This window comes from Clarias gariepinus, chromosome 3, assembly GCF_024256425.1.
Source record: "Clarias gariepinus isolate MV-2021 ecotype Netherlands chromosome 3, CGAR_prim_01v2, whole genome shotgun sequence".
Taxonomy (NCBI): domain Eukaryota; kingdom Metazoa; phylum Chordata; class Actinopteri; order Siluriformes; family Clariidae; genus Clarias; species Clarias gariepinus.
Window position 1 is genome coordinate 35,708,978 of NC_071102.1, and position 11,766 is coordinate 35,720,743.

The 11,766-nt window shown below is 38.3% G+C and overlaps 1 protein-coding gene across 4 annotated transcripts in view; it reads left to right on the forward strand.

Moving 5' to 3' along the window:
• LOC128518903 (NACHT, LRR and PYD domains-containing protein 12-like) overlaps positions 1 to 11,434 on the forward strand; it is a 72,199-nt gene extending 60,765 nt beyond the window's left edge. For all 4 annotated transcript variants that reach the window (XM_053492268.1, XM_053492269.1, XM_053492270.1 and 1 more), the window contains 8 exons: positions 2,798 to 2,971; positions 4,899 to 5,072; positions 5,704 to 5,877; positions 7,025 to 7,198; positions 7,529 to 7,702; positions 8,792 to 8,965; positions 9,370 to 9,534; positions 11,173 to 11,434. In XM_053492268.1, the coding sequence (XP_053348243.1) occupies positions 2,798 to 2,971; positions 4,899 to 5,072; positions 5,704 to 5,877; positions 7,025 to 7,198; positions 7,529 to 7,702; positions 8,792 to 8,965; positions 9,370 to 9,534; positions 11,173 to 11,179 (1,216 nt within the window). In that variant the 3' untranslated portion in view covers positions 11,180 to 11,434. The remainder of the gene's footprint in view (positions 1 to 2,797; positions 2,972 to 4,898; positions 5,073 to 5,703; positions 5,878 to 7,024; positions 7,199 to 7,528; positions 7,703 to 8,791; positions 8,966 to 9,369; positions 9,535 to 11,172) is intronic.
• The last annotated feature ends 332 nt before the right edge of the window (positions 11,435 to 11,766 follow it).

Below are 11,766 nucleotides of genomic sequence, written 5' to 3' on the forward strand. Positions count from 1 at the left end.
CCTCACTGTCTGGATGTTCAAGTAGGTGCATAAACAAGCTCTAGTTAGTCCAGAATGCAGGAGCAGAGACTAAAACCAGAAGCTATGAGCACATCACCTCCATTTTATCCACTCTGCTTTGGCGCCCAGTGAAATTTCGCCTTGATTTTAAAATTCAACTACTGACCTATAAAACACTGAATTGCTAGTGAACTACTACTGTCTTGCGATCTGCTCTGCCTACTTAGATCAAAGGATGTAGGCTGCTTGTCAGCACAGCATATCATGAAAACTAGGGCAGGGGACAGAGCTTTTTACTTAAAAATCCCCAAAGTTAAGGAATAGCCTTCCAATTAATGTTCGAGACTCTCAGTGTTTAAGTCCAAGCTAAAAACCTATTTATTTAGCCAAGCATTTTTGGAATTAGATTTGCCTTGGGTAAAGGAACAGGTCTGGGAGACTCATTGACGTAGTATTATGGTGAACTGGTGTGTTTGGATGCTGTCTTCCCAACTCTCATCGATCACTCAGGTGATCAGGTTAACAATGAAATTACTTGTTGCTTTACTTCCCAGGGAGCTCTCATGTCTGTGATTCCCTCTGGTTTACCCTTTTTGTTATGCTCTCTCTTTCATTCTTCTCATGAGTTTTCTAGTCCGAGTTGTTCTTTTTTTTTTTTTTTAACATTGATGTAATACTGTGTTGTTGTTGTTTATATTACCAACTCTATGAGAGTTATGTGACAAAAGAATAAACAATTCGGACCAGAAGACTCATGAGAAGCACTGCTCAATTCTCTTTTCTGTGTATGAAAGTACCGTGACAAAAAAACTAACAATTCGGACCATAGGACAACTAATCTTTCTGTACATAACCTACGGAGGTTTTGCGATGCGTTGAGCAAGCATGCTGAGTAGAAAATTAACAAATCCTCTCTGAGACTACTTGTTCTTCCGAGTCAGGTTAAAGACTTGTTCGAAAAGAACAAATTGTTCTTAAACGACCATCACTAATGTAATACATGTTTAACCAGTCTCGTTTGAATGTGGAAAAAAATCCAATGTGTGCCAACAATCCAAACAATCAAACAGGAGATAAGAATAGAGCACAAGAACAAGATACGGATCAGATTCTGGCAAGAAAGAAACTAGCCAAGTTCATGATGTGGACATGCTAAGATTCCAGTAGGTCTTAGCTCAAAAAAAAACTACCACTAACTTATTTACTGACCAAGATATTACTTTGTTTGATGGGTCAGTAAACTCACCTGATTGATTCTCTATGGTGTATTGTCAAAGGAAAGATGAGAACAAAAAAATCCAGTTTCAATCAAACCACATATGCCAGGTGGTGGGAGTGAAATTCTCCTTCTCTCTCTCTCTTTCTCTCTCTCCTTCTTTCTCTCTCTGCAGGCGCTATTTAACTCCCTTGACTAACTGCAATAGTTCTCACCACTCATCTGTATCTTGCACCAGTGGCGATTTCTTTAAGACTGCAAGGGAAGCTCAGCTTCCCCTATAATGTCACACAATTAATGGTCAAATTATGTACTTTTGTATTAACATTTTATTGACTAAAAATGCGTTCATCTCAAAGACGAGTTCGTTCAGAATCAGTTAGATATAGCAGGTCGGCTGACTTGATTTTCTTCTCATACATTCCCGTAGCGTCACAGTGCATTTCCCCGTTGAAGCCCAGCGTCCATTGACTTCAATGCGGCTGCTTTAAACGTTTTTTTTCAGTGCTTTGAAACTAGACGGTCATTGGATAAACGCTGCGATTATGTCCCGCCCACGGATGCTCAGCGTCTCTGGGGGTGAATGAGGAGCAAATGAGGAGTGGGCTGGCCTGGACTCTGAGCTTCTGCATGATGATTGGAGGAGCTGTTTAAAGGCCGGAACCCCTTTTTTGATTGACAGCATGTCTTAAGTATACATCAGCACTACAGAGATTCAAGTTCAGTCCCATTGTCAGGTTATAGTACAAACTTTCGGATGGCTCCCGCACTTAAATCCAACTAAAAAGTACTGAAAAGAAAACAAAATTTAGGCTTTATATCCCAGCTTACATCTCGCATTCGCGTTCAACTTTACACACATCGGACTGCATTACCACAATGCATCTCCCGCACTGGACTACACTCCCGTAAACAGCTGTCGTAAATCAACCTCGCTCTCTCGCAACAACACGCTCTTTGTCGGCGGTGCCCGTGCGATCGACGACTCATTCATATGAGTAGGAAAAAGATGCAATATTATGGTTTCCGTCATTTTTTATATATTTGCGTCCTGACTGGGCCGGCCCACACTGGCCAGCGGCCCACAGGGAAAACTCCCGGTACTCCAGATGGCCAGTCCGCCACTGCCCATGCGGATTTGCAGGTGAAGTGCTACGATGAACTGCTGCACTCTGTATTGTTTCCTGGTGATATAAACCATTTTTGTTTGTACAAATCATTCTTTAAATAATTAAAAAAAACATATTATAGCCTTCTTGACTTTGCTCAGTGTTTCAGCATTGTAAAGTTAGTTCGTTCATATAATTAAAGTAGCTCGTGGAAGGGAAAACTAGCCAGAATTTACGTACAAATAACATAATGAATTTTATGATTAAGTCCTAATATGAGCTTCCCCTGTTTCAAAAGCTAGCAGCCGCCACTGTCTTGCACCCTTCACAGAACAGCACCTGCCACCACAATGACTAAGATGTTGTATTTCATGGGGATTAAAGATTGCAGTGACTCTATGATAAAAAGTTTTGAACTGTTCTTTGTGTCCTGAACATAGACCATAATGAGTTTGTTATTATTTTTCCGCAGGCTGTGTAATTGTAATATCAGAGATGAAGGCTGTGCAGTTCTGACTTCAGCTCTGACATCAAATCTTTCACACCTAAGTGAACTGGATCTGTCTAAAAATTATCTTGGAGACTCTGGAGTGAAGTACCTCTCAGCTGTACTAGAGAATCCTCATTGTAAGCTAGAGACACTGAGGTAAGATCATCTCTGACGTGACCTACACCTCAGTATTTTTCACACAAATGAGCACATACAGTAGATTGAAATCTGCTGCCATTAGGATGCCTAAGCAGCTTCACACAGGATTTTGCAGCATAGACTATACACACTTGAATACAAGTGAAGCCCAGCACACATTTAGGTCTCATTAAGCTGAATATTTTTTGTTATGCATGTCATGGGCTCAAATTAACAGAAAGTCAGTTATTTTGGGTTGTTTGCAAAATCCACTGAGTGGAATTAAATATACTCCTCCTAGAGGATGTATGCAATTGGCAAAAAATATGACCTCAAGACATTGGGCATGCAAAATAATTAAGTGTTTTTACCATGGCATTCCTTAAACTAAGGATAAGTGGCTAATAACTTACTGAGCTGAGTAACATCATATTGAGTGACATTGAGTGATATCATAGTGTAATGCTTTTTCTTCCAGCATCCAGGATGTTTCAAAAAGCACACAAGTTTTGTGGCAATAAAACAGGTGCTTGGGCCTGATCATCGTTGCTTTCCAACTACAGCAGAACTGTGGATTACAAGCATAATTGGTTCCACAAGCGGGCTCATATTTCAAAATACTCGTACACCAAAGGAAATTTTCCCAAAAGAAATAATAGAAAACCAAATTATTCATTCCACAGCCCGAAAAAAAAAACACAAAAATAATTAATACAAAATATGAAGTAAAAATAAAACAAATTAACCTTTAATTTAACTTTAAAAAGTACAAATAAATCCCGACAAAAAAAGTGTTTCCGTTTATGCGTGCAGGCGCTGTGTGTGTGTAAAGCTGCTTTGTGACAATGACAATTGTTAAATATACAAATAAAATTTCATTAAATTGTGTGTGTGTGTGTGTGTGTGTGTGTGAAGCAAAAGAAAGTCTCATTAGAGAGGTTAAAGATAAATTTTCTCTCTCTCTGTATTAGCCTGCTGTTATGTGTGTACACACACCTAACAGTGGAAGGGGAAACTAGCCAGAATTTACGTACAAATAACCTAACTGTGTGTGTGTGTGTGTGTGTGTGTGTGTGTGTGTGTGTGGCTAAAGTAAGAGGAGAAGAGGAATCAGACCCTACCCCTCCCTCTTCTCATCTTACACAGTAAATCTTCCTCCTCTTTTATTTGAGTTTCACACACACACACACAAACACACATTAACAGAAAGACTGTTTTATCGAAAATATTAGTAAGGAACATTGCAATAATTCTCACGAGTGCACACTAACAGACAAATAAACCTGCACTTACCCTTTAAAAAGAATTACGACAGAGAGAGTGAGTGAGTGAGTGAGTGAGTGAAGGTGAGAGGAGGAGGGTGTGTGTATGTGTGTGTAAAGGAGGAGGAGTGTGTAAAGGGGCACGGTGTCCAATGATGCGCGTACACACACATAATAGCAGGGTGAGACAGAGAGAGAGAAAATGTATCTTTAACCTCTCTAATGAGACTTTCTTTTGCTTTACACACGCTCAAACACGTGTGTTATAATAAACAGTACATGTGCACTGTACACACACGCATACAAACACAAAATAAAAGATGTTTTATGCGCACACATGTGGTCACAATGTTATAGTTAACAGTTCACGCGTGCACGGATGTTAAGCAGGGGAGACGATTACCTACAATTTCACAGCGCAAGAGAGAGAAAAAAAACATTGGCTCAGTTGCGTCAAAACAAGAAGCGCATGTGGGCTACATGATACTCTGTACTCGTAAACCAAGATTTGCTCATTTTTTAAGTAAAAATGTATTAAAAATCTTTGCTCGTCGCAAACTGCGTTACTCACAATGCAAGGTTCCACTGTATATTTTTTCTTTAAAATTACACAAATTAAGGCAGTAGTGACTGTGCTGATGTCTTAACCTAAGAGAGTGAAGAGTGTCATTGTCTCTCTGCAGACTGTCTGACTGTGGTGTCTCAAATGAAGCCTGTGCCGCTCTGACTTCAGCTTTAAGATCAAACTCTACACACCTTAGAATACTGGATCTGTCTGAGAATGATTTCAGAGGTACAAAAGTTAAGTGTCTCTCTGCTGTACTTGGGAATCCTCACTGTAACCTGGAGACACTAAGGTAAGGTTATCTCTCTGAGAGTCCCGTAACCTGCCTCTCAGTAAGAAATGATATCTAATAGTAAACATTAAGCAGATCATTGTGTTCAACCATGTAAATCTATGTAAAAGGTCTGCAGCAGAGATTTATCTAGTCTGTCTTTTGAGTGTTTAAAGAAGACACACACAAGTTGTTTTATTAATCTCTAAATGTACTCAGTCATATACTGAGTTTGGATGTGGTTTGGGATTGTTAATAACTGATGTAAAATGTTTAAGGTCAGTAGGTGTGACATAATAATTTTTTTTTTACTATCTGTTAACATGAGTGCAGAAGTAGTAAAGACAGGATTGCATACCTATAAAAAGGTCCTGTATTTTGAACAAATACCCTACAGGCAATCCACGACTGTGCTCTTGGGCCATGACCCTGCAGTTGTACCACCACCTTTGGCATAAAGATGAAATGGCAGTTTATAGTTTAACAGTCCAATCTAAACTCCTTAGGGTTGTCAATGACAAGTTTATGTGGATTAATATTTGTTGGGTGGCTAATATAAATGACAGGGCTCTGCTTTACTTACAGATATGCCGATATATTTATTTTGCCTAAACTAAGAAAATGTAGAGTATGTCATTGTCTCGCTTTTCAGGTTAGAACACTATGATATCTCAGATGAAGGCTGTGTTGCTCTAACTTCAGCTTTAGGATCAAACCCCTCACACTTGAGAGAACTAGATCTGTCTTGGAATAAACTTGGAAACTCGGGAGTAAAGCGTCTCTCTGTTGTACTGAAGAATACTCACTGTAAACTTGAGAAACTGAGGTAAGAAAATATCTGTGAGAGTCACATGACCTGCTCTTCAGAAAAGACTGTTTAGTTCTATTTTTAAATGAGCTTAAAAAAAGAGTTAGTGTGATCAGAACGCTTACTTCTATCTGGTATGTGGTCCTAGTACTAGTACTTCTGAATTAAAGAAGAACCTAATAGGCATTTAGTGTCTAATATTCTTTACATATTCCTGAACTTTCCAGGCAAGTGTCTCTTATCTGGCTATGTGTCGTCAGCATAACAGTGGCGCATAGATTGAGTGTCTTGAGATTAATTATTTTGATATTAATATTTTTGGGTTAGGAAACAAATCATCAGACATTCTACTATGTATTTTAATATCGCTTTAATATACAAGCATGCTTCCAGAATGAATTATGCTTACAATCCAGGGTTTAACTGTATAGCTGTTCATGACATGGAGGATTTTATATTGACTTATACTGGACAACTGACAGGGTCATGGTCAGGCTTCTCAATCAGAAGGCTAATAACTGCTAGTTTAAGAGATGTATGTATGTGTGTAGCTAATGCTAAGGAAATAATTAAATATAAGATCATTTGTGGTACATTGATTACTAAATTAGAATTTGCCCAGACTTAAGCACTGGTTGAGAATTGGGTATAATGATTATCATGGCTGGAGGATCCCTGCATCTCCTCATATCTAACAGAATAATACTTTCACCTTCTGTGCTTACATTCTGGTGGATGGTGGAACTTTCCAATCATACAGTATGCATTCTGGGTTATTCCACTTTTCTTACAATATTTTTTTTACATTTACAATACTCCATATGCTATTATGTTTTCTTCCCATGCTTCCAAGCACATACATTGAGCAGATATAGATCCATCCTAATAACACAAATTTTCTTCTTAAAACTATGTTTTCCAAACGTTGACATTTTTCTTGATTTAATCAAGTCTTGTGTGTTAAAGTTTACAAGACCAGTGAAAGTCTCAGTACCACTGCCAGCACTACCACTAACACCCACAGACACCTGAAGTTTAATCTCAGTTATTTAAAATATAATAATAACCTTCATATACAAAGACAAAAAGATGTTTCACTTCTCTCTCTCCTTGCTGCTGTGTCCTAAATGGAGAGAGTGAAGAATGTATCATTGTCCCTCTGCAGACTGGGTAATTGTGGTATCTCAGATGAAGGCTGTGCTGCACTAACTTCAGCTTTGAGATCAAACCCCTCACACCTAAGAGAACTGGATCTGTCTAAAAATGAACTCAGGAACTCAGGAGTGAAGTGTCTCTCAGCTGTCCTGATGAATCCTCATTGTCAACTGGAGACACTGCGGTAAGATCTTCTCACATAAACTGCTCCTCAGTAATACACATTGTCTAATAGTGAGACTGAAGCACATCAGGTTTGAGTTTCCCAAAAGCATTGCAGCACAAACATCACTGTTATAGTTAAAACGTTACGCATAAAAGTTGCGTGTAAATGTTGGTGCAGGCCAAACTGAGGGCAAAACTAATATTTTTTCTTTTCTGACATAAAAGGTTGATTATATTTCTGACATATGTTTCCACCACAGCTCATTTGTATCTAATATGCATAAAAATGCAGTAATTCACACAAATTATAAAAAGAAAAAAAAATTAATGTGTCATTGTCTCTTTGCAGAATTTGTGTTTGTGATATCTCAGATGAAGGCTGTGCTGCTCTGAGTTCAGCTCTGAGATCAAACCCCTCACACCTGAGAGAACTGGATCTGTCTTGGAATAAACTCAGAGACTCAGGAGTGAAGTGTCTTTCTGCTGTACTGGGAAATTGTCACTGTAAACTGGAGACACTGAGGTAAGATAAAAATATTTATACAGTGGAACCTTAGATTGCGGGTAATTTGGTCTGCGAGCATTTTGCACAAAATTTTAAGGTAAAATTTAACTTGATGAACAAGCACGGTCTTAATATACGAGTAGTACACATGCGCTTTGTCTGCCAAGCGTCATGTGATTACAAACTGATCCAATGGTTCTTCTCTCATGCGCATTGTGGAATTATGGGTAATTGTCTCCCATACTCAGTCTCAGTGCACATGTGTCACTCGTATAGTCAACTCTTCTCTTGTCTTACTTACACACACAAACACACACACACACACACTGCTCTGTCATGATTCTTTTCAAAGAAAAAGTGCAGGTTCATTTTTTTCTTTACATTTTGTATTAATTATTTTGATATTAATATTTTTGGGTTAGGAAACAAATCATCAGACATTCTACTATGTATTTTAATATCGCTTTAATATACAAGCATGCTTCCAGAATGAATTATGCTTACAATCCAGGGTTTAACTGTATAGCTGTTCATGACCTAAAAAAATCAAGGTAGGGTAGAGTGGAAAGGCAAAAAGATTTTACTGCAAGGAAAAATTGCTGAGGAGAAAGTACATTTTAAACTTAAACTATACATCTAACTATACAAACTATATATAAAATAAAAAAAAATGGTAAGTGTACAAATTTCCAATTTACAAAGTTAAAATAGGAAAAATACTTAAAATATAAAATGTATAAATTAAACGTATAAACTATAAGTTAAACAGCATGTGCAGAATGGGAGTAAGCAGAATGTGCGATTAAAATATGCGTAGTAAAATATGGTAGGCGTAGGCAGCAGATTTGGTGACGCTGTCTCAAAGACAGCAGTGTTTGCAGATTCCTCAACAGCACATTCTACAGTTGCTGCCAGCCGCCCCCACCCAGCTCTCTGTAAGCGGCCTTAGACTGCATTACTGTTACTCTTGACATTACTGTGGGGCTCATTGCTGTTCTCTCTTGTTGTCCTGCCGACCCTCTCAGAGATGCCGGCTGCAGTGAAAAGGTTTATCCCAATCTGTGTCTCCTGACGTGAAAGAGTGAAGTGAGTCATTTCTCTTTGCAGGTTAAAGCTTTGTGATATCTCAGATGAAGGCTGTGCTGCTCTAAGTTCAGCTCTGAGATCAAACCCCTCACACCTGAGAGAACTGGATCTGTCTTGGAATGAACTCAGAAACTCAGGAGTGAAGCGTCTCTCTTCCGTATTAAAGAACCCTCACTGTAACCTGGAGACACTGAGGTGAGATCAAGTCTCTGAGAGTTGCACAACCTGCTTACTCTAGAATAGTAAAACTGAAGCCGATGTTTTAGACCCAACATTAATATTTATGTATTTAGTGTTTGTAGTAGTAGAAGGTGATCAGGGCTTATAATGGACATTTAATGATAAAGTGAGCATCATTTTAAAGATTTTATTACTTTTCCTCTTAGATAAAAGTATCTTAATCTTATATTACTTTTAGGAAACTCAGGCGTGAATTGTTCTTGTAAATTTGGTTAAAATTGAACACTGTTGGCACAGCTCATTTGCATGTAGTGATACCCACACGCTCATGACTTTAATTGAAATGAGCAACAGTATATTCCATATATAAAAGTGCAATAATATAAACTGACAAAGTAAAGAGTGTTGTCTCTCTACAGGTTGTGTAATTGTGATATCTTAGATGAAGGCTGTGCTGCTTTGACATCAGCTTTGAGATCAAACCCCTCCGACCCCTTACACCTGAGAGAACTGGATCTGTCTGGGAATAAACTCATGGACTCACAAAAGAAGCAGCTTTTCAGTCTTAAACTTCAGAAATTGAGGTAAAGTAAAAAGTATGTCAGATTTACAGTGGTGTGAAAAACTATTTGCCCCCTCCCTGATTTCTTATTCTTTTACATGTTCGTCACACAAAATGTTTCTGATCATCAAACACATTTAACTATTAGTCAAAGATGGTTGTGTGAAAAAGTGATTGCCCCCCTTGTTTAAAAATAACTTAACTGTGGTTTATCACACCTAAGTTCAATTTCTGTAGTCACTCCCAGGCCTGATTACTGCCACAACTGTTTCAATCAAGAAATCACTTAAATAGGAGCTACCTGACACAAAGAAGTAGACCAAAAGCACCTCAAAAGCTAGACATTATGCCAAGATCCAAAGAAATTCAGGAACAAATGAGAACAAAAGTAATTGAGATCTACCAGTCTGGTAAAGGTTATAAAGCCATTTCTAAAGCTTTGGGACTCCAAAGAACCACAGTGAGAGCCATTATCCACAAATGGCAAAAACATGGAACAGTGGTGAACCTTCCCAGGAGTGGCCGGCCGACCAAAATTACCCCAAGAGCGCAGAGACAACTCATCCGAGAGGCAGGACAACATCTAAAGAACTGCAGGCCTCACTTGCCTCAATTAAGATCAGTGTTCACGACTCCACCATAAGAAAGACACTGGGCAAAAACGGCCTGCATGGCAGATTTCCAAGGCGCAAACCACTTTTAAGCAAAAAGAACATTACGGCTCGTCTCAATTTTGCTAAAAAACATCTCAATGATTGCCAAAACTTTTGGGAAAATACCTTGTGGACCGGCGAGACAAAAGTTGAACTTTTTGGAAGGTGCGTGTCCCGTTACATCTGGCGTAAAAGTAACACAGCATTTCAAAAAAAGAACATCATACCAACAGTAAAATATGGTGGTGGTAGTGTGATGGTCTGGGGTTGTTTTGCTGCTTCAGGACCTGGAAGGCTTGCTGTAATAGATGGAACCATGAATTCTACTGTCTACCAAAAAATCCTGAAGGAGAATGTCCGGCCATCTGTTCGTCAACTCAAGCTGAAGCGATCTTAGGTGCTGCAGCAGGATAATGACCCAAAACACACCAGCAAATCCACCTCTGAATGGCTGAAGAAAAACAAAATGAAGACTTTGGAGTGGCCTAGTCAAAGTCCTGACCTGAATCCTATTGAGATGTTGTGGCATAAAAAGGCGGTTCATGCTAGAAAACCCTTAAATAAAGCTAAATTACAACAATTCTGCAAAGATGAGTGGGCCAAAATTCCTCCAGAGCGCTGTAAAAGACTCGTTGCAAGTTATCGCAAACGCTTGATTGCAGTTATTGCTGCTAAGGGTGGCCCAACCAGTTATTAGGTTTATGGGGCAATTACCTTTTCACACAGGGCCATGTAGGTTTTGATTTTTTTCCTCCCTAAATAATAAAAACCATCATTTAAAAACTGCATTTTGTGTTTACTTGTGTTATCTTTGACTAATAGTTAAATGTGTTTGATGATCAGAAACATTTTGTGTGACAAGCATGCAAAAGAATAAGAAATCAGGAAGGGGGCAAATAATTTTTCACACCACTGTATATCATATCTCAAATATGTAAAAAGGTAAAATAATGTTGTACTATTTTTGCCACATAAATTTACCTTTGATGTTCAATGCTTACTTTTAGGGTGTGAACTTCAGAATGGGTGAAAAGTACGATGTCTGTGTAAGGTGTGGCATGGAAGGGCTGCTTTGAGTATTTTTAAAACTGGTAATCTGGGATTTTTACTATTGAAATAGCTGTTGTAAATAGCAATACATATTACCTCAACATACTCTTGTTAGTTAATTGTAGGTTTTGGTAAAATTTTAAATATATCAAATTGCTTTATTAATGTTGTCCAGCCTTGTCACTTTCAATACACTTCAACATTGTTAAACAAAGTGTGATCTGTCTTCTGTAACTCTAACTGTAATATACATAAAATGTGAATATAATTATATATTGAATATCTACTGTATACTGTATATACTGTAAGATCCTTCACTTGGGGCTGTAGGATTACAAATTTATAAAATGTTAAATCTAACTTCCAACGTAATAGTATATAAACTGAACAAGTTATGTACATTGGGTTTTACATTTTAAGGTAAAGTTGGTGACATTCTAAGAAGATCAAGTCTTGTACCCCAGGTGTCAGAGACATTAACCTTTTGTCTTTATGTACTTCCTGACCACTGGGTAGGGTCCCAAAGTCAATGTGAATGCTAATCTCAAGGC